The sequence below is a fragment of the Leiobunum rupestre genome, chromosome 6 (assembly GCF_980474605.1).
Source record: "Leiobunum rupestre chromosome 6, qqLeiRupe1.1.hap1, whole genome shotgun sequence".
NCBI classification, from domain to species: domain Eukaryota; kingdom Metazoa; phylum Arthropoda; class Arachnida; order Opiliones; family Sclerosomatidae; genus Leiobunum; species Leiobunum rupestre.
Window position 1 is genome coordinate 55012820 of NC_143389.1, and position 22650 is coordinate 55035469.

The 22650-nt window shown below is 35.0% G+C and overlaps 2 protein-coding genes across 3 annotated transcripts; one reads left to right on the top strand and one right to left on the bottom strand.

Annotated features, from left to right (window-relative positions):
- Positions 1–1439: 1439 nt before the first annotated feature.
- LOC149942642 (uncharacterized) lies at positions 1440–11324 on the bottom strand. Of its 2 annotated transcripts, XM_090179829.1 has the most exons (25): positions 10973–11324; positions 10671–10756; positions 10488–10596; positions 10351–10417; positions 10144–10286; positions 9935–10075; positions 9701–9873; positions 9557–9638; positions 9419–9490; positions 9039–9272; positions 8833–8971; positions 8450–8772; positions 8071–8373; positions 7821–8009; positions 7655–7749; positions 7372–7576; positions 7041–7301; positions 6582–6755; positions 6190–6516; positions 5923–6128; positions 5788–5857; positions 5656–5722; positions 5503–5594; positions 5100–5421; positions 1440–3556 (listed from the first exon to the last, which is right to left on the bottom strand). In XM_090179829.1, the coding sequence occupies exons 1-25, from the start codon at positions 11021–11023 to the stop codon at positions 3531–3533; spliced, it is 3957 nt and encodes a 1318-aa protein (XP_090035955.1). In that variant the 5' UTR covers positions 11024–11324; the 3' UTR covers positions 1440–3530. The 2 variants fall into 2 exon arrangements, with proteins under 2 accessions (XP_090035955.1, XP_090035954.1); XM_090179828.1 differs by having other exon boundaries at positions 1440–5421; positions 10973–11323.
- A 64-nt stretch (positions 11325–11388) lies between these two features.
- On the top strand, positions 11389–13757 carry LOC149942643 (transmembrane protein 145). The gene is made up of 5 exons (XM_090179830.1): positions 11389–12092; positions 12176–12341; positions 12418–12789; positions 12854–13109; positions 13314–13757. Exons 1-5 carry the CDS (start codon positions 11578–11580, stop codon positions 13502–13504), a joined length of 1500 nt encoding a protein of 499 aa, XP_090035956.1. The 5' UTR covers positions 11389–11577; the 3' UTR covers positions 13505–13757.
- The last annotated feature ends 8893 nt before the right edge of the window (positions 13758–22650 follow it).

Below are 22650 nucleotides of genomic sequence, written 5' to 3' on the forward strand. Positions count from 1 at the left end.
CGGTTCTGAGAAATTAAGGGGCAAAATTTGTGGGCCCCCGAGGACTATAACGGGTATCGCGATCCAGAGAGATTTTCGTACCCTATGTATCGATGTATTTTTATATACTAGCCGCCTTGGACAGTTCTGAGAAATAAAGGGGCAAAATTTGTGGGCCTCCGAGGACTATAACGGGTATCGCGATCCAGAGAGATTTTCGTACCCTATGTATCGACGTATTTTTATATACTAGCCGCCTTGGACGGTTCTGAGAAATTAAGGGGCAAAATTTGTGGGCCCCCGAGGACTATAACGGGTATCGCGATCCCGAGAGATTTTCGTACCCTATGTATCGACGTATTTTTTATACTAGCCGCCTTGGACGGTTCTGAGAAATTAAGTGGCAAAATTTGTGGGCCCCCGAGGACTATAACGGGTATCGCGATCCCGAGAGATTTTCGTACCCTATGTATCGACGTATTTTTTATACTAGCCGCCTTGGACGGTTCTGAGAAATAAAGGGGCTAAATTTGTGGGCCCCGAGGATTATAACGGGTATCACGATCCAGAGAGATTTTCGTACCCTATGTATCGACGTATTTTTGTATACTAGCCACCTTGGACGGTTCTGAGAAATAAAGGGGCAAAATTTGTGGGCCCCCGAGGACTATAACGGGTATCGCGATCCAGAGTGATTTTCGTACCCTATGTATCGACGTATTTTTGTATACTAGCCACCTTGGACGGTTCTGAGAAATAAAGGGGCAAAATTTGTGGTCCCCCGAGGATTATAACGGGTATCACGATCCAGAGATTTTCGTACCCTATGTATCGACGTATTTTTATATACTAGCCGCCTTGGACGGTTCTGAGAAATAAAGGGGCAAAATTTGTGGGCCCCCGAGGACTATAACGGGTATCGCGATCCAGAGAGATTTTCCTACCCTATGTATCGATGTATTTTTTATACTAGCCGCCTTGGACGGTTCTGAGAAATAAAGGGGCTAAATTTGGCAGCCCCCGAGAACTATAACGGGTATCGCTATTATTTCCTGAGTTACCTCATCGTTATTCATAAATTTGACTTTATAACCTATAGTAGTTTTACTACTTCTAGGCCCTTGATCGCCAAAATTGAAAATGAGATATCAAGGTCATGTAATTCCCTATAAATTTATTTTCCGTTGCCATGACAAAACGATTGCTCATAGAGTTATATCGGCGTGACGTATGTCGACGTCACCCATCTGTTTTCCTAAAGATAAAAAACTGCCCTCAAAATGGCGGCCATAGTCCAAAGGTACAGAGCGATAATACTCTATTGAATAAATTCCCTCTAGGATTTTTCATGATTCATGAAGGTCTACCAATCCCCCGAGTTTGAACAAAATCGGTGGGTTACACTTCACCTCGGGATGTCTCCTTGTAAGTTACGCGATAAAATAACAAAAACTGTCAACTTGTTTATGTAATTCTTAGCTCTCTGATTTTAATTACAACTAAAAATACAGAAAGTATATTCATTTGAAATCGAAAACACAAAATAGATCGAAAAATCACAAAACGAGGGGTACAAATGTACCCTCGAAAACTCACAATTATATTTAAACGAAATAAAGCTAATATCGTTAAAAATTTTAAAGCAGAAACTCTACTGGATTTTGATATTGTCACCGGAAACCAGCTAAATCTGACTACGAAAAAAAGCTGAACAAAACATACACAAGAATTTAATTTTTAAGAAAATTGATTTAAAAATGTTGTGTGTGCCAATTTTTGTCACGTGGAATTAGAATTATGTACTGTATTGGAAGAAAGTTAAAATTACCTTTAAAAATTATTTAAAATAAAATTAAGAAGAGTACAAAGGGTTAAAAATACCGACTGTCGCTAAAATTAATTTGACGCAGGCACAATTATTTTGGAAGATTTTTTCTCTACATTTATTTTTAACGTTTAATGTTCTTCTCAGGAAGAACATGATGCCCGTCGTAAATATAGATTTAAATGCGTAATTTGTAGTAAAAAGGAGTACTTACAATTTTCTAATAATAACTATTTTTTAAATTTATTACCGTTCTATTCTCAACTAATCTTGTAATTTTTCTATATATATAATAGAATTAATTAAGCTGGGCTAAAATTACTCAATATTAAGTTTATTTTACAGATTTAACCAACTTAATTTCTAAAAATGGATAATAAGATCATACCCAAATTACGCATTTAAAATTACTAATAACACCATTGTAATCACATTTAAAAAAAGCTAAAACTATGAGAAGGCTGTTTTGTTGCACTGTGTTAGAGATCTAATATCTCTTTACTTATGGAAATGCATTTTAACCCAAAAATGCAAAAGATTTAGTCACATAAATTAGCCCAACCATTTTTTTCATTATGCTAGACCTATTTTCAACAATTATGTGATTATAGATTTTTGTATTTACTATATAACTGGGTTTTTTTTTGTTTCTCTTTCACAAATATACAATGCTTTTATAGATGCACAACCATGAAGGAGTCAAATAGTTTATATTAGAATTGGTGGATGGGGAGAGAAAATGTTTCCTGTAGAATTTTGAGATCTAAATGAAAACAAACTTTTCCTGATACAATTAAAAGGAACCATGTTGTGCTACAAAATAGTGGGAACTTCTATACCAATAAGCGCAATAAATTACACTAATTACACTTGTTTTTTTCATCTATTTACAAATTAAAAATCCCTATGCAGTACTAACACTCTACCGGGTGGAAGAAAATCATACATAATATATCTAAGCGTCAACTACATTTCGTACAAACTATACAGCTTTGGTTATTAAAGACACGCGCAACTAATATTTTTCTGTCTTTTAAAAATTTCCAATCTTTGATGTTTTAATATCTTAAATTAAGTGTACTGCCAAAGAAATTTCAAAGAAGGCAGTGATTTTAGCTTAGCAGGATCTAAAACTACCTATAGGATTGACAAACAACAATTCCTAATTGCTACTGGTTCATTGAGGCAATTGCTTTTTTATACCACCATTCTTTAGATTTAGTAAATTTAATATACTAATCAATTTGATCAATTTAATTACGGTTACAGGGATTATTTTCAATCCCACCAATTAACATTTTTTAATACCAGAAGGTAATTTTTAAGTCTGAGCTCATTTAAAAATTTCCTAAAGATAGCGGTATTTTATGTAGAGCAAGGCAGTGGTATAAGTTATACCATAAGTATATAATTATGTGACACATAATTTTAAACTTGTGGTCGTACAAATGGGGAAAATTTTTACCAGGACTTTTTTTTTAAACCCACAAATGTGAGGTTACAATCATGTTTGCCAAAAGGGGATTAAATTGTTAGGTATTTTTTTATAGACAGACATGGAAAGATTACTTTATACGTGTAATTTATACAATAATTTCAATGATAATTTCTTATGTAACACACATTCATGCAAAAGAGTTAGAGTATTTTGGTTTCTTTTGATAGAATTTCACTTAAAATGTCAACGGGTTCATTTCTAACACAGTACACTTAGATTCGCATAGCCTTAATGCCAAAGTTGCGTAGTTCTTCCTGTTGGGGGTTGGTATTTTATTATTTTTATTATTACGTTTTGGAGATGAAAGGTTTGAACAGGCTTTTAGCTTCGTCTACATAGCCTTAAAGGCAAAATTGGGTAGATCTTACTGTTCGAGGTTAGTATTATATTACTTTTAAAATTAAGTTCAGGAGGTGGAATCATGTTTAAAGGGGCTTTAAACTTCATCTAAATAGTTGAAAAACTAAACCTCAGCTACTGAGGAGAAGCTCTTGGAGTCCAGAATGACTAAAGGTTACGTTGCTAGTGATAATTAGGGCATTTTTTGTTTCAAATTTAATAAAAAAATACCTTCAGAAACAAAGATAATATTAATTGGATTCAATAATTAATTTAATTTTCTTAAGTTATTTTTACTTCGGGAACCTTTCAATTTTCAATAAGCTTTGGCTTCAGTAAAAATAAGCTGAAAACAGGATACTCCTCGCAGTCATTACCAGGCAGTTACATAGCACCAAACGGCATATGTGGGAACTACATCATTGGGTCTATTACCCAAAATGCATAAATGAGGTTTATAGTTCCTTTAACCAAGTATTTAGTTTTTTATTTATATTAAGGACAATCCTGAGATTTTCATACAGGAAACCACGTCTTAAGTTGTCAGCCATGGCTTATGCGAACCTATTTTTACAGCCCACAACGAACTTGTTTTTGAGTTAATTTCAGGTTGATGTCAATACTATTATTGCAATATATTAACTTAAATTAGTGAATTTTTATTTAAAGGAGGTAGAGCCATATATTGGAAGAATAAAGAGTATTGAGTAAATAGGCTTGAAAAGAAATTTAATAAGAAAATGCAATTGACCGTGCGTAAAAATGAAATTCTCTTTCATTCTGTAAAAAGAGGCTTTCGAGTTGGCTCGATTGAAAATATTTCGGGTAAAGATAGGATCTCATTAACTTTACCGAGGATTTTATAAAATTATCACTTGTATATTTTTGCATTACATTATTTGCATTTTCAAGCCCATTTTTAATTTGATATGTCAAACTTATTTCTTTTTTAAAACTTAAGGCATGTTTCTTTGTTGGTTCAAAAACAACACCCCTCCCACTCAAAAGCGTTTCCTTCAAAGCCAAACTCGATTTTTAGGCCACTGGCCACGCATCCTTTAACTTCCGAGAATTATTAAAAATACTGTTTTCAATAAATAGAAATATCCTATTATTATATAAATGAATAATCTTTAAATTTGACTTCTCTGAAATGGAATTTTCTTAGTGTAAATAAAGACTATTTTTTAAACCTAACAAAGAATGATTATGAACTTGTGACATTTCCAAAAACTGTCACTTGGTCTACGCGAATGGTTTTAGTTCTCTATACACAACCATATTCATACCAAACTGAACTTTTGCTCTTATCCTTCGTGGAGGGAGAGTTCCCGTTAGATGGAGAGCTATGTCTTTGCTCGTTTCTAATGGAATTTTTGGGCGTTGTCGCGACAGAATGAGTTTCATCGGAATCTCCAGCGTTTAAATTATTAGTGGCCAGGGTTGGATGGTTCTTACCAAAATTACGGCTACATCTTAGGCCAGTACGTGGCATAATACTTCCAAAAACGGGTGTTGAGGAACCATCGCTAGAACCGCAGAGAATGGTTGAGGCTGGCCTATTGGAGGAATGATGGTAGGGACTATTTCCTTGACTACCGCTACCGCCGCTTTGACCCTGTTGTTGCTGTTTGGAGAGATGTTCTGGACTGATGTTAGTAATGAAGTTGACGGTTGTGTAATTCTCTACTGATGTCGAATGAGGAATTTTTGATGATGGAAGACAATTATTTGCAGTGTTGCTGTTTTCGCTACTTATTTCATTTGTTGGCAACATATTCTTTTTGGAAAAAGTGATGACAAGTATTAGCAAAATATTCAAAATTTGGAGAAAAAGTTTAAAAATTTAAATAAAAATTACAGTATTGATATTAGCATTTGAATCCTCGGGTGTTAATGGACCAACATCTCTAACGGGAATTTCATCATTTTCACCAAAACCATTATAGCTCCCTAATGACAAAAATAAGTTTTCCACAAACTAAAACAAACAGGAATAAAATGGATGATTTACTTCTATCCACATTTCTTTTGTTTAATTCCTTTCCAGGAAGGTCTTTTTTGAATTCTCCAGAGCCAATCTAACATTAAATTGCAGAAAATTACTAAATGACTACGGATATTTCCATCCCACACCTAACATTACCTTTGAATTAGACAACAATTGAGATTTTGTTCTTCTCATACTTTGGGCTGACGATGACTGATGCGGCGTCCTTGTTGGAATTAAAATTAAATATAAAACTGAGCTCATTCATAGGAAGAAATATAAATTTTTCACCTTCTACTGTATTTTGTTTGTTGTTCAGCAGTTTCTAAGAACTTCTGTTCCAGTTTATTCCTTTGCCAACTCAAATCTTTCAACTTTTTAGCTAAATAATAATTTTTCTCTTGAAAGTTATCCTCCTGAGCCTCAACGAATCTTTCTAAGAGATTGTGGTACTCAGCTAAAAGACTAGATATGTGTTGTTGCATCAAGAGAGTTCGCTATAAGTATTAAAATTAGTACCCATAAGAAAGAATGAAGCTTACATATATTGCATATTACTTCGCAGTCACTGCTCAACCTGTTGAGCTCAACATCCAAAGAAGTTTGGTGCCCCTTAGACTCAGCCAATTCCCCTTGCAACTTAGTGTACTTTAACTTAAATTCGTTGTTTTCTGTTTTCAAAGCTTTCTTGGACTCCAGCAATGATTTATTTTCCACTTGTAACTTTTCATTTTCTTCTTTTATTGTTTTGAAATGTTCTTTGAGCTGCGTGTGTTGTTGTCTCAATGAAAGCAGACTTTTCGGATCGACTTTTGGGTTCTCATCAAGTACTTCCCTCAACCTATTGACTTCTTCTTGAGAAATTGAAACCGCTTGAAATTTATTCTGAAAGAAAGCCCTAAAATAAGCTTCTATCCAAAACAAAGCTGCATGTTATTTGATAATCCTACTTGTAAAACGCCATGTTCGACTTTCAACTGCCTTTGTTGCGCTTTCAGAGTGGTGTATTTAGCAGCCAAATTCTCATATTCCAAAGTAAGTTGATTATGCAACTTTTGGAGAGTTTCATGGTCATTCAGCAATGATTTCTGAATATCTTGCAGTTCAGTAATACTACTTTGAAGCTTTTTAAAGTAATAAAATTAATATAGGAACTATAGATATAGAAAATTCTATCAAACAAGACATTTTTACCACAGACAACTTCAGTTTCACAAACTACAATTCTTTAAAGGGAATATAACCTCTAATATTTCTGTCACCTCATTAGGTTCAAATATTGGCCATTCCCTTCTATGACTTTTGGCGCTGATTAGTATTTTGTTGGAGGTTATATTCCCTTTAAGCCAAGGCAGTAAAAATGTTACATTTCCACAGAATTTCTAACATAAGAATAATATTAAACTAACTAGTTTGACCCTATCTTCAAACGCTGCCACTTGACATTGATAATTAGTGTTCTGAGAAGTCAGGGAGGAATTTTGTGATTTAAGCAAAGAAGCTTCAACTTCCAATTTGGCAAGTTTGGAATGTAATTCAGTATTTTGCTTATTAAGAGAGGAATGTTTCTGATGTAAAACTTCAGCGTCCATATTTAACGCAGCATTTTGGTCCTTCAAAGTAGAAGCTTGGTTACGCAAATTGCGGTTTTCTTCATCCAATAAAACTAACTGAAAATGGTTAAAGTCATTGAAATATTTTGCTAAAGCAGCCAATCTTTTTGAACACTAGGTTATTCACCTTCCTCTCTAGACTAGCAATAGTGGATTTTAAAGATGGAATTTCCTTGGGTTGCAAAGTTTCCTTCTTTTGCTTTTCAACTTCGCTTTCAATGGATTGAATCTCTGGATCTTCATTAGATTGTAATGGGTCCTTCTTTAGTTTATTGCTATACGATTCCTCAGATGATGGCACTATTCCATCTGTTAGTTCTGGACATTGTACTCTACAATACACAAACAAACACAATCAAAATAAACTTGGGACTTCTAAAGCATTTGTTATTAATAAAATATCAGTGTACTCTTTATCCTCTTTGATTTTCTCCTGTTGGAGCAAATTTAGACGATCAATCTCACTGCTAACCTGTTGGTTTCTAATTTTCTCACTAACAAGATCCTAATGTAAAGATGGAAAGCAATTGGAATCTTTTCACAAACGCAGAATTCAGATGAAAAAACCTATGGTACCTGTCTTAAGGCTGCCAAAGTTTTCTTGGTTAGCGTAACTTGTTGTACTAATTCCCTATTCTCCTTCTCCTGCTCTCTACTTCTAACGGTTATGTAACTGAGGTTTTCTCTTTCTTTGGCAAGCTGCTTATTTTCCCTTTCTAAACTCGAAGCTCGCGAGGACAACTCTTCTATAGTAGAATCTTTGATCTAGATCATTTTGAAAATGTATCAACCCAAAACTCGTTTCAAATTCCAAGTAGTTGCATACCTCAACAGCATTTCTCAAGCGTTTAATCTCTTTCTCCGAATGTTTCTTTTCTTGTTCCAATTTGTGGTTATCAGCCTCCAAATTGGTGTTTTCCTTCTCTAAATCGTGATATTTGCGAATAGAGAGCTTGAAACTTTCCAAGGTTGTGTTGAGTTTCAAATTTTCATTTTCTAAAGAGAGCATTTCCTGTTGAGCTTCGTTTAACTTATCTTGTAATGTCTTAACAGTACGATGAAGCAAATGGTTCTCAGTATTTAAACTAGAAACATGTTGTTCTGTAGCCTGGTGTTTAGTTTCATTGGCCTATAATATAGGATTAAGTTTAAATTAGCTGAATACAGAAACTGAATAAAGAATAACTTAATATCAATCGTGCAACCTTCAAGATTTTTATTTGGGCTTCAAAGCTTTGGATTATTGACTCAAGTGCCTTCTTTTTATCCTCGAGAGATATCATTTTCTTGTTCGTCTCCTCCTCCTCTTGTTTAAAATGATTAACCCGCATCTCTAACGTCGAAACTTTTTGAAGGCACACTTCAAGCTCCTTCATTAACTCAAGCTCTTTATTATTGCGTTCCTCAACGGGTGTATTTTGTTTGCTATTCTCCATTTCCATCCTCAATTTATTATTTTCCAGCTCAAGATGTAAAACCCTAGACTGGGCGTCCATATTGAGTTGATCTTGCAGATTTATCACGGAGCCTATTTCAGTAAACATTGGTATTACTACCACATTTAAGAGTATGGAAGACTGGATAATACCTATGTTATTTTGACATCTCAAGTTACTGAGTTCTGTTTGCAGTAATGAGAGCTCCTCCAAGCAAGACTTCTTTTCAAAATGAAGTTTAGCATTTTCTTCTAGTAAAACTTGAACCCCTTCTTTATTTTTGGCTTGCATCTAAAAAAATATTTTTAACTCATGGTAACAATCTAAATTTTGAATAAATAAAACCACAATGCCATACCATTTCAAGTTCGTTCGTCTTGCTTTGAAACTTGAGCAGCTCGGACTCTAAATCCGGAATTTGGTCATTTCTTTTCCTACAACTGTCCAATTGCTCCTCCAGCATTATTTTGGTGTCTGTCAGGATCCTTTTGTCCTCCCTGAGTTCCTCAACCCTGGACCGGCAGAACTCAAGTTCGTTCATTTTATCCTTATATCTTTGAATTTCACTTTCAAGGCGTTCAACTTTATGAACCTGACCGGATTTACATTGAATAAATTTTGGGAATTTAAGAATGGAAAAAAAAACCCACAGAAAGTAACAAAACCAAATATTATGCCTAATACAAATAGAAATTTCAGAAAGCAATGTGAAAAATGGGAAAGAGAAGGCTGGAATACCCTTTCTTTCAATATATCCATTTCATCCCTGTAAGCTTTTGCTGTTCGGGCGTCTTGAACTAGCTCCAAGTTCTAAGAAAATGGAAATTCAACTGAGGAATTTTTTTCAGAGAATTGAAAATGAAATAAAGTAAAGACCTCTTGCCGAAGTCTATTGGCATTATCTTTATGTTTCTCTAGCTCTTCCTTAAGTTCATCAATCACTTCATTTTTCTCCTCTCTAAATTATCCGGAAAATTAATTTTACCCTCATAAATTTATTAAAAAAAAACACACACTCACAGTTCTTGAAGGAGCCTCCTCAACCTAGATTTGGCATCAGCCAATTCTACAACAAGTCTGGGTCCTTCCGGACTAGAATAGGAACTAGGACTAAGAAGTCCCGAATCAATGGGGCTACTGTCGTCATCAAGAGAATTGCAGAGCTCGTGTTCCAGCACAAGGTTTACCATTCTCTGTTATATAAATTTTGGGGTAATTATCAAATACAACAGTATTGATTAATCTTTGATGTACCTGAATTATATCGTCCCGTTCATCAGTTAATCTCTTGACATTTTGGATCAAAATGAAATACATTTTCTCTTGGTCACTGGGAGGGAGCCTACATAATTCATTCCAACCTAATGCCCAAGTGGATTCCGGATTTTGGTTAACCTAATTAACCATTTTTTCCGTTAACTAAAATGTTCTAAGTTTAACTTGGTGGAATAAATAAGGCTTACTTGTTTTATACACTCTACAATGGAGTGCTGCGATTCCAGATCAAGCTTTTTAATGTTTTCAATGAAAACCTCTTTTTGATCACATTGAACCGCAGACCCCAAAATTAAAAGCAACAAGGCATTCATTTCATCCAAGCTGGCATCTAGATAGTTTATTTAGTTAGACAAAAATTTACACTTATAGAAAGAATGTCTCTGAAAACCGACCTTCTTCTGGATTTTTCCCCAGTCTAATTATGTCTGGCATTTTCATTACCACAAACTGTCCCAATTCCTAAAATTTATGAATTATAACTAGTCCAATATATCTATTTTGATTTTCTTAAATAAAAAATTCAGCTTACTTCGTAGAATACTTTGATATTTTTCAAAAGGGAGTGTAAATTTCTAATTCTGCTTATCATGTCATCAGCATTACGGCTGATAGTTGCAGGATGAGGCGGTTTTGGATCACTGTCAATGTTAATTTTTCATGAAATTAAAGCATGTTAAAAATTATATTTCAAGTTTGTGTATTAGAAACTTACATTTGACGCCAGATATTATTCAAGGCTGCTCCGTTACACAGAGTTTTATAATCCAAAACACATCCCTCTCCTTCAATCACTTTGACCTATAAACAGTAAAGAACCGAATATCAAACAATGATTAGTTTTAAACACCTTAATATTATAATCACTAACTATATGCAAATCAAACCTTAGATTAATAATATCAGCGCTATTAATAAACCAATATCAATCAAACATGATTAAGAGCGTTGAAATGTTTTAATGACCGCGCTTTTTATAATTAATCATTATCATAGTTAGTGAAGGAATAATCATACCCATGAGACCAAAGCGCTTCTCATAAATTCGGAAACAGAGCTTGAAGCCATTTCTGTTCAAGGCTTTGCTGGACAAAGCTTTTCACAATCGAAAGATGAAAACAAAAGATAATGATTGACCAAGGCTGGGAAATGGGCAGTTACTCATTTTAAATTTGAAGGTTTTAAAACACTGGGCAAACAAAAAAACTAATTTATCACGAATAGAAATATTATAATTCGCGGGTTTTTAATACTTATCATGATTTACTTAAAAATTCAAACATTTTTCCCATAAATAAATGCACATCGATTGAGAGCAATGACTCGAACGGACATTTCCCCGTCACCAAACGACCATCGCGATACCTTTCTCATTCATAAAATTTCGTCCCCCTTTGCATTGCCCCCTCGCATTTTTAATCCTTTGATCTGATGCGAATGCCGTTTGGTCTGTTTGGAATGTGCCGCTGCGCCCCATGGTCAGCTGAGAATCCATTGTGAATTTTTATAATGTGAATTCTTCCTATATTTGTGAAACTATTGTAGGGGACTAGTTATCCCTTTCCATTATATTGTACGAAATAGTTTCGAAAATTATTTTTACCCATAACCTATTATTCAGTATGTCAGTGTTTACAGGAAATACCATCATAGGGAAACTAATAACATTTTCAATGATACTATTAAGTTTTCACAATCCGGTCGACTGTTTACATTTAAAAGGAACTTGGAAAAGTGGTGAATTCTTTCACTTTTTGTCAAAATTTGGCTTTCAGAAAACAGATTTACATGATGCGAATACTCTTGGCTATATCTACGGGAACATAACGTTGAAATCTTTAAAGAGCAAAGCCCCAACAAATGAAACGTATGCCACGTTAATAGTTGTTGATAGGGAGTACTTCTTAGAGTATTATGGTAACCGTAGTATCGAAGAAAAAAATGAAGCTTGCCGAAAAATGTTTAGTAAAATCAACACAGTAGCATATGATAAACGGTGCTACCAAGATGGTACTCAAGACTTCATCAGAAGAATTCCTTGCCCAAAAGGACAAATTTGCGAAGATGAGGATGCACCTTCTCAACTAGTTCCAGATAACCAGTTTACATATTTTGTACATGACAATTTTCAAGCAAGGTCATTTACACTGCATAGGCGCATTCATTATGCCTTGTGATATAAGGATAGTCTTGTTTAATTTAGATATTTTTCTACTCTAGATTTTGGTATGTGAGTATGGTGGCTTGTTACCGAGATAAGTTTTGTAATTGGACATCGTCAACTACGTTCAATTACGAACTAGAATATGATATTTGGCTAGTCAATGGAAATCCTGCTAAACTGAACAGCAATCCATTTGAGTGTCAATTCTCCTTTGAAAGTCAAGTAAATATATATTTTTTTTAACTTATTTCTTCAAAACAGTACATATTCTGATATTAATATTAAAATATAATTACAGGACACAGTGGAGATCTATTTGGTGTTTTTTGCTATATACATTTTCTTAGTTGGAATTCAAATCTACGCTACTATGCGCTATCATCATCTCCTCACCTGCCTCTTTACTCTCTCACTGACATCCCAGTTGTTAGGCTTTTTCTGCAAACTAGTGCACAAATTCACTTTCGCCGTGAACGGCGTGGGTGTAGAAACCCTGGACATTATTGGAACTGTTATTTACTTGATATCTCAATCCCTATTCATGCTGTTGCTCTTACTGCTGGCCAAGGGATGGGCGATTACCAGACCCCAAGTTACTTGGAAGGCTATCGTATTTTGCCTATGGCTCATTTATACTTGCATCAACATTCTACTCTCCATATGGAATAGAGTAAAATACTGCATTTAAATTACCTCGAAAGCATTGCTAAACCTGTATATGTTTTAACCTTTAGACTGAAATAGATGTCATCGAAGACATTGAGGAATACCAGACGATTCCCGGATGGATTAGCCTCATTTTCCGAATGATCATAATGGTCTGGTTTCTGTACGAACTGAGATCAACAATGCTCGATGAAAACGATCAGACTAAACTAAGGTTCTATCTGGATTTTGGAGCTGGAATTCTTGTTTGGTTCTTCTATCTACCAATGGTTGCACTCATAGCTTTAAATGTTTCTACACTATGGAGACAAAAACTCTTACTAGGTAAAATTAGCTTTAGTTTTTGAATTAAATTACACAATAAAATAAAATCAAAATTGCACTAATTGTATAGTTTTAAGTTTTATAAATACAATGAAACTTAATTGAAACTTTTTATTTGACAATTAGTGGAATTTTGATTTTATTTTATCGTTACTTATGTAGAAGTGCCGCTTTTAACTTTATTGTAATTACTCATTTTTCTAGGTATTACTTCGAGCGCCGACTTTCTGGCCTACGCTACCATGACTCACTTATTGTGGCCTAGTCGCAGCAAACAATACTTTCAACTGATTAATGATTCAGACACCGGGGAAGAGTTGGAAGAATTTAGCGAAGCTCCCCACAACATTGAAGAACCCAAAAAGTATAAAAAAGGGAAATTTCCCTCAATCTGAACCTAGCTATCGATATAAAGTTCCATTTAGCTAATATTATAAACCAATTTTAAGGTTTGACGTGTAAATAGGATTTAAGATAATGAAATTTAACGACTAAATACTTCCATAAAAAATGGATGGTTTTAAAAATTAGAAATAATCATGTGAAATTAATTTCTATAATTTGATGCCAAAACTGAACCCAAAATTTGTAAAGTTTTTAAAAGTGTATTATTCAATTATTTGTAGTTTATCTGACAATAAAGACAGTATAATTAAAATGTTTTTTTCTGTAAAAATTTATGTGTTAACTTTCTAGTACTTAATGAGACAAAATAAATTGATAAGCCATTCAAAAACAAAGTAGCCTAGCTGTAATTTTCGTAAATTTCAGAAACTGGTCAGTTACTGTAGAGCGCAAAAAAATTGAGTTAGTCGTTTTTTGTCAATGAAAAATTTTTTTCAAAATTCCGTTTTAAAGAATCAGATTTGCTATAATTCATCTCAACATAATTATTCAGTTAGCTGAACAGTTTAATAGATATATTTTAGAAGCGAGTTAAAATAAACAAATTAAAATTTAAATTAATGGAATTGATTTTATCAGAGGCAGTGGCGTCGCCAGGATTTAGAAATTGGTGGCGCTTAAGAGGCATCCTATTTAGGGAGATGGGGGATGGAAACCCCCAAAAGATGTTTGGAAAGTTGAAAAATGAAGTTTTTGGTGGCAATTTTTTAAGGAAGGATTTTCCGGAAAAAAATAAAATTTTTGTCAAGTGAATAAGAAAAGTCAATAGATTTGGCCAAATCAAGGCTTTTTGGAAATTTTAGGTGGCGCCACTGATCAGAGGATGTGTAAAATCGATGAAAATATCTGAGCATAAATGTAGATACAGTTGATAATCTGATATCCGCAATTATCTCGGTGACGTTTGGGCAGACTTGCAAATAGCAGCAGCCCAGCAGTTCAAAACCCTTAAAACGATCGCGTTACTTCTACCAAAATATATTTCCAAGGGGGTAAAGAGTCCACCGGACTCTCATAAAATTACATCGTAGAAAAATTAAACCGGAGTGGTGGATTAATTTTTATTATTAATTTTTATTGATATTAAAGTTAATAATATGGCGAAAATCTGTGTCCCTATATCAGTTGCAGGGTCATTTTTCTATTTTTTTCTTAATTTGTGTATTATTCTGTTACTTTTAATTTAATTCGACTGTTTTATTGTATTTTTGTACATTGTACCTCTTTGTTTCGAAGCGCTCGTGGCCTTTCAAGCGTACCTTTCTTGAATAAATAAGGCAAAAGCAGATGCACTAAGTTGAGAGGCTGATCATAAACGCAAAATTTAACCATGGTTAATTTAAACTAGTAAATAGTAAGTAATGTACTACAGAGACAGATACTTCATGGTTTAAAATAAACTTTTATTAAAAAGAATATTGGGGAAGCTTTTCGAGCCCACTCGCTCCTTTTCAACCCAGATAGAAATGGCGAAAAATCCAAATACAAACAGATAGCTGTCTGCAAAATCAGCATACAGTTATTTTTGTTGAACGCGCTCTTCCGTTTTTATGGCTGATATTTCAATTTTTCGCTTATCTCTTATACGGGTTCCGTACACAGTCAGGTGTTGAGCGTATTGGTTTTGGAAAGTGGAAAAACCTTATGAAACAAGTTTGCCAAGAAGGCGATAATATTTTTCATTGCATAATCGAATAAAAAAAAGTGGTCAAGACACAAATATATTGGTACAATCATAAAGTGTAGTAGTGATGGTAGTAGTAGTAGTAGTAGTAGTCCTACAAGGTTACTTGCTACCTGCAGAGCCGAGATTCGTCAGCTTAAACTAAGGCTTGTCAAAGTAAGAGACTGTGACGTAAGAGCCACATTTAAACAAAAAGGACACGTTACTTTATAAAAAGAATGATTAAGGGGGAATTTTCGGCGACCTTTTTTGAAATTTCGGTGAACATTTACGCACTCGCCTAACTATTTAGCGTGGCAATCTATCAATCTCCTTCCTTTTTCATAATACTCAACTGTCTTGCCTTTATCTGTTCAAAAAATCCCGTCAACATAAACTAATCTGTGGGGATTTTGCACCCCTTTTGTTCTAACCCCTCGATCTACGCACACTGCCTGAGTCCCGTTACTCACTATAATAACGTAGTCTGCGTAAGTGACTTAGAGAAAATGGCCAAAATAAATAGTTAATTTAAAGGGCCGCTCTTGCCTTTGGCTTTAGAAATCTTTGGCACCACTGTACGGGGTAATTTGAAAAATTGAAGGGTCTTCCGTAAAGATTGCTTTGCAGGTTATATTCCCTTTAAATTATTTTTTTTCGATGATGGTTTTGGATACCTATAGATCCCCTGCGAACATATAACACTAAACAGTAATGTTTCCATAAATAAATGCAAATTTTTTGGCTTTTAATTATTACACCAGGGCCGTAACCAGGGGGGGGGGCGGTCGGGCCGTGCCCACCCTGAACCGTATGGTTGTATGTACAATTTTTTATTTTTTTTTTATTTTTTTCCATTGCGTGCCCACCCTGAAATCCAATCCTGGTTACGGTGCTGGTTTACACTTGAAAAGTTATCATCATTTCAACACGCCTTTACTCCAAAAACAGTAATTATTCCTAGAGGTCGGGGATGGTTAACTTTTATTCAATAGATAAAGCTCAAAATTATTCGTAAAATGTTTTGATCAAGTAATTTATATTTCTGTATTATCCGATTAATTTTTTGATAAATTTGTAAAATTTATCGGAAAAACGACGTTTTTTTCGATAAAAAGCTAAAATTGTACGAAAAATACATGTTTTTTAAACATTTTCCGAAATATTAACCGGTAAATTTCTATGTTTACATTTTTTCCCCGAAAAAAATCAATTTAAACATGGATAAAGATTAACCGTCCCCGACCTCTAATTATTCCCTGTCTATAAAACCAAACATAGACCATTTGAATTTAACCCAAACGATTTCGTTTCAGTTCTTCCCCTCCTAGAGCCGATCGACCCCTAGCGGCCAGTAGAGGTGAACTCCCCATAAAAAAATTGCACTTTACAAAAAAAGAAGAAAATTTTATTAAAACAAGGAATACTATTTGTACAAGTATTTGCATAGCGTTGTCTAACTCAGGTGAGAGGCGGTCGAAAATGACACGTAACGTAAAAATCGTAGACTATACTATACACTCTCTGCTAAAAGCAATATATACTTCTCAATTACATAGCAAAAAAAAATAATTTTAATTTTAAATTGAATTAGATATTCTGTAGAGGATTAATTTCCTAAGGGCCTAGTTTCATTAAATTTCCTATATATACTTAAAGAAATGGAACGCGAAAAACGGTATAAAATTCACAATTTATTTTATTTGAAAATCGAACTTGCCGATCAAACTGTTCGTCATTCCTTAAGGACATTCAATTTCATAGGCACACAAAGTAAATTTCAAAAAAAAAATAATATGGCTATAGAGTAGTTTCAGTTCGTAGCTTTGGCTATGGCCGCCATTTTGTGCGGGATTTTTTCTCTATGGGAAAAAGCATAGGTGACTTTGTGTCACGTGATACTGAAATCACTGTATTGCCTCCTATGACCAACTTGTTCTTTTTCATGATCTCATATCTTTTTAATCATGTAATAATTGTACCAAGGCTTAACATTACAGAGTAATTTTTCAGTTTTGGAAAATAAATATCTTTATTAATGACTACTTTGTTTATTATGGCCTGTATGCAGAGGTGGGTGAGCTGACTGAAGCCCTCTGGCGCTCTTTTAACTTATCGTAGGAAAATGAAAAAAAAAAAACAGGCATACTTCTCAACTCACCCCCTACAACTCCTTAAAAATTTTGCATAACCTTTTGAAACAACCTGTATATTATATTTTGGGTCTCATTCCTAATAAATGACAAATCTCGTTCTTAATACGCGAGTTTTGGTTATAAAAGTTTATATTAAGTTCAAGCAAGGGATTTATGCTGCCAGTTATTAAAAATAGACCAAGAGGTAAACGAAATTATATTATCGCTTTAGCGAACTTGTTTTTCCCATTTTCCTACGATGAGTTAAAAGAGCGCCAGAGAGCTTCAAAGTGTGGCTTACTAGCCCCTGGAAGTAGGCAGGGACTTTCAGGGGCGTAGGAAACGGGGGGGGGGAGGGGGCAATGTCCCTCCCTAGAATTTTGGTGGGAGGGGCAACTAATGTTATTGCTCCCTCCAACTTTTTAGTCAGTTGAAATCTCCAAAAGGCTCAAATTATCATTTTAAAAGCATATATAAAGCTTATAGAACCTCAACTGTGTTTAAATTTCAGTCTTTTCCCGCCAATTTCCATAGTAGTAAAAAGTACACATGCAGGGAAAATTTTGACCAGCGTCTGCTATCGTATGCAAGTTGAGCCATTGAACACACCAGTCTATTTAGCGAAGCGTATATATAGTCTTTGATTAGAACCATTCTCCAGACCATTTTTCGTTTCTCTTTGCCCCCTCCAACTTTTAGAACGTTTCTGCGCCCCTGGGGACTTTAAATACTGTTTAAGTTTACTTTTTTTACTGTGGTTACCCCGATTTGTTCACAAACTCCTTTTTCACCTATCACACGAACCCAAACCTTAATGTTCGCGTTTCCCTGCTGCTTGGTATTGCACTTGTTGCAACCTACTTCCAGGGGTTAGTAAGCCACACTTTGAAGCTCTCTGGCGCTCTTTTAACTCATCGTAGGAAAATGGGAAAAACAAGTTCGCTAAGGCGATAATATAATTTCGTTTACCTCTTCGTCTATTTTTAATAACTGGCAGCATAAATCCCTTGCTTGAACTAAATTTTGGATCACACTGTTCAATATGAACCATTTCCTCTATAAACTTTGCTGTTATGGGGGATATCATTAACCAGCTAGGCTAATACCCGAGCCCCAAGTCAGCTAGCGACTTTTTATCGCGTTTTATAGACGAAATGCTTCCAGGAAATGGGCACCAACCATCTCTCCTACAAGCTAACGAATCTGTAGGCATACCGGGACAAATATTTATAAATTTTGAAGTAATACGTTAGTATCAAAAGTGACTTAACGTAAGAACAGGGGTGAATTAACCCTTTCGGCGCCTCTAGGCACCAAAACAATTGCCGCTTCTTGGCATTGTCAGCTAAGAAGGAGCCAGCCAAGTACTTCGACCGAGGGGGTTTATCAGAGACTCAGAATTTTAGCTCCCCTAGAAAAATGTCGCCCTAGTCACGTGCCTACTCTGCCTAATGGTTAATACGCCCCTGCGTAAGAATCATAAGTTAAATAATTAATAGATGGTTTAGTACACTAAGCCAACCGTTGCCTAAGGTTTTCACGTTCGCGGAATGCGGGATCTCGTATTTTGGCGGCAAACCTTTCCCTAACTAAAGGTCTAGTATCTCTTCCGGCTGTCCCCCTTGAAATTTTCTTACCCTCGATGCTTCGCCTTGCATTTACGCTTCCCGCAGAACATGTTTTTGGAAAAACACGGTAATTGTATCAAAAATCAACTTAATAGGCGCGTTTTATAATCCGAAGTTACGCATAAATTAAATCTTAAAAATCCATGGTGAAACACATGCTAACTGGTGACTAGGAGCAACAAACACAAGGAGAACGCAGCTAGCCTTCAAACACGTTAAGGCCGTGTTGTGTACAAATTTTATTGGACGAACCTTTACGTGGCACGTTTTACGGAAAGGGGGAAGATAATTTCCGAATTTTCCCCTTCCGACGGCAGCAGGTGCTAAAGCGTTTAACCAATGAAAAATGTACGCAAGAAAATCCACGACTTTTAGCGGGTTGCGTTCTCCTTGTGTGGGGTGTTGTGTTTGATGCTCCTAGCTGCTGGTGACATGATCAACGTTTAAGAAACGTGTTTCCGCTGGTTTTAGAAACCTCGATAAAACAAAGTACATAACGTGTTATTGCTACTACGTGTTGTTACTACCTGGGAACGGACGAAACTTACTAACGAATATGCAAAATTTACCTGAAAAGGTATAAAGGTCGCTTCTAGTTTAATTTTTAAATGTTATTTGCAGTGGTGTAGCCAGACTAACTAAGAGAGGGTAAGGAAGGGAGTCACGGTGACGATTTGGTACTGTCAAAGATATGGCCAATAGAGGGGTTTGGACACAGGAAACCTTCCCTTGTAAGTTGTTATTGGTTATTGGTCCCCATTTTGAAACCTAAATTACCCATCTAGTGTTAGCCTTTGCAAATATATCTGGTAGCAAAAGGTTAATATAAAGTATAAATCGTTTTTATATATAAAACGGTTTTTTTCTCAAATTTCAAATTTCTATGGAACATTCATCGTGCAGGTCGACATTTACTAGTATAAAATTGAATGCCCTTGAACCATATCTTCAAGGTCATTCAAAAACTATCTCGAGAACCGTTGGTTTTACTTATTTGGTTCCAATTAGAAAGTTGTTGCTCGCCATATTATTGGTTCAAATAACTTTTATTTGACCAAATTTGACCAATCAGAAGCCGAAAAATTTAAGGTTAATGAATTCAGCGAGGGGTCGGACATTCATTAAAAAACGTACGGAATTTGCAAATCCAGTGGATTTTTTGGATTTTTCACCGGATTTGTGGATTTTGTATTGGATTTGTGGATTTTTGAAAAATCCGACGGTATTTGTATTTTTTTGCTGGATTTGTGGATTTTTCTCTTGGATTTTGTGGATTTGCGGATTTACCTCTTGGATTTTGGGAATTTGTGGATTTTCTACTGGATTTGTGAATTTTGTAAAATACAACTGTATTTTTTAAAGATCCTCGAATTGGTATTTTTTGCTGGATTTGTGGATTTTGTGGATTTATGGATTTTTCTCTTGGATTTAGGGGATTTTTGGATTTCATCGTGGATTTTGTGGATTTGTGAAAAATTCATGATTTATAAAAAATCCAAAATTATTTGAGGGATTTTTCGTGGATTTTCGATTTTTCTGTGGATTTGTGGAATTTTCTCCTGGATTTTGTGGATTTGTAGATTTATTCTATGGATTTTGTGGATTTTTCTAAGTATTTTGTGGATTTGTTAACAAATAGAAAATCTTTGCCGGATTTTTTGCGGATTTTGGATTTTTCGCTGAGCGTACGGGATTTTTCTGAATGTCCGACCCCTCAGAATTCAGTGTTTGATAATAAAATAATCTGATTAGTTTTAATGTGACTAAATCAAATAATTACTGAATAGTTTACATTAACGGTTCAATTATGCCACCGTCGCGTCGGCTACAATAAATGCTTGAGCTCGTTTAACGACGGAGTTATGTTCAACATTTCAATTGAAATGTCACGGAAGGCATTAATTATTCTTTATCGCCAAATATCAACGTTCAATTTATTAACCTCTATAGAAATATATTTCTCCATAACTGAATAAAGAAGCCAACACTAAGCAATTAAATTGAAGAACGAAAAAAATATAGTGTCATCACATAATTATTTAACTTCATTAAAATGTAAACCTAAAACCAAGAATGTATTTATTTATACTCAGGGATAATGAATATGTCGAGACTATCGACGGACACGTTGAGGCCCTAACCCCGTCACGCTAAGGGGGGGGGGGGAGGAGGCGGTCATATTCTTGCGTTCTCGCAGCAGCGTTAATCGCGTCGACAAACGTAATTTTTAAGAACCAATGAGATTGCAATATTATTTGATTTTAATCATTTTATTAAAGCGGAGGAGAATACCGGGGGCCCCAACTGGTGGGATTGGAGAAACGCTAAAAATAATATAGACATATTCATAATCTCTGAGTATAAATAAATACATTCTTGCTAAAACCGAATAACAAATATTGACGGATTTTGAAATGACGTTTAAGCGCGCGACAGTACAGTTACATGGATGATAAAATTGCCGAATAAGTAGATAAGTCAATTTTATCATCCTTTACAATGCAGTCCATAGGTGGTTCCTTTTAACTTAACAGTACAGTTACATGTCGGCTTTCCGTTGCTACGCAACTCGTTTTGACATTTTTAATGTTTAGGCTTAGTTTCTCTTTTATAACAGTCGAATGCCAGATTTCCCGCACGGTACTGATGACTCCCAAATAGGACGAAACCGATCTACCGTTGGAATTTCTGGATAATTTATTTAATTTAATTTAGTTTTTCACTCGAAGATCTATTTGGTCCGAGTTTCGCGTCTTTTTGTTTGCTCGAAGACCTATCGCTACGAGCTATTAGTAAGTTTTTAAATTTCTTCAAATTTGTTTAGGGTTTAGCTTTTTTATCCCTTTTCATAATGGCCTAATCTACTTATTCGCTAATTTTATCATGTCTTGGGCACACAGCCTTCTTTGCGTGCTTTTTTTACCATAACATGTAGAGGTATTTTCACGTGCAAAATGAATTTTAAAAGCCGTCAATTATTGTGGAGAAGGAAGCGGAAGCGCATGAATTTCAAGGTCGGAAATGAGATATCTGGAGATAGATGGCGCGAGTGCTTTGGTACTAAATTCAAATATCACGTTCCCGTGTACGCGGATTGTAAGGTCAAGCAAATTGACTGAAGACCTTTTCACACGAGCCAACTTTTTAAATCAAAATGTTGAGTCAGCAAAAATGGATCAGTGATCCATTTTTTTCTCGCGTACATTTTTGGTGGATCAACTCATCGAACTTTTATTCACACGAACCAACTAGTTGACTAATCTAGTTGGATCAAAAAGCTGGCTCTTGTGAAAAGGCCTTAAAACTTATTTGAGGGTGTGATATTTCATATCAACTAATGTAGAATTCGGCAGTGGAATCGGCTACACTGTACGTGAAATGAATACATACAATTCCACTATGTATATGATCAATTTTAAGTAACGCAGGCCACATTTTCATTTTTGACAATAGGGACTTGGCAGCATGACGTCACGTGAGAATGCGTTTAGGCATGGAATTAATCCAAGCATGTGTTTGTCCCCCCCCCCCCAAAAAAAATATTGTGAATTAGTTTTTACAACCATTATGAAAAATATAAAATGGTCATTTAAAACTTTTAACAACAAACTAAGAGCAAATTCAACTTTAGATTTTTGGGGATTTTTTAACAATAGGTACTTTTTTGTGTTTGTTGTTTTTTTGGTTTGTCATTTTTCAAGGATTACAGT

What these genes read in the sequence shown, in the direction of transcription:
- LOC149942642 (XM_090179828.1), bottom strand. Translation starts at nt 11,023, where the DNA reads ATGGCTTCAAGCTCTGTTTCCGAATTTATGAGAAGCGCTTTGGTCTCA. An exon ending in GGGGAAAAATCCAGAAGAAG is followed by an intron (nt 10,287 to 10,350) that starts GTCGGTTTTCAG and finishes TAAACTATCTAG; the next exon opens with ATGCCAGCTTGGATGAAATG. An exon ending in CTTTGGCAGCCTTAAGACAG is followed by an intron (nt 7,750 to 7,820) that starts GTACCATAGGTT and finishes TCTTTACATTAG; the next exon opens with GATCTTGTTAGTGAGAAAAT.
- LOC149942643 (XM_090179830.1), top strand. Translation starts at nt 11,578, where the DNA reads ATGTCAGTGTTTACAGGAAATACCATCATAGGGAAACTAATAACATTT. An exon ending in AATTCTCCTTTGAAAGTCAA is followed by an intron (nt 12,342 to 12,417) that starts GTAAATATATAT and finishes ATATAATTACAG; the next exon opens with GACACAGTGGAGATCTATTT. An exon ending in GAGACAAAAACTCTTACTAG is followed by an intron (nt 13,110 to 13,313) that starts GTAAAATTAGCT and finishes TCATTTTTCTAG; the next exon opens with GTATTACTTCGAGCGCCGAC.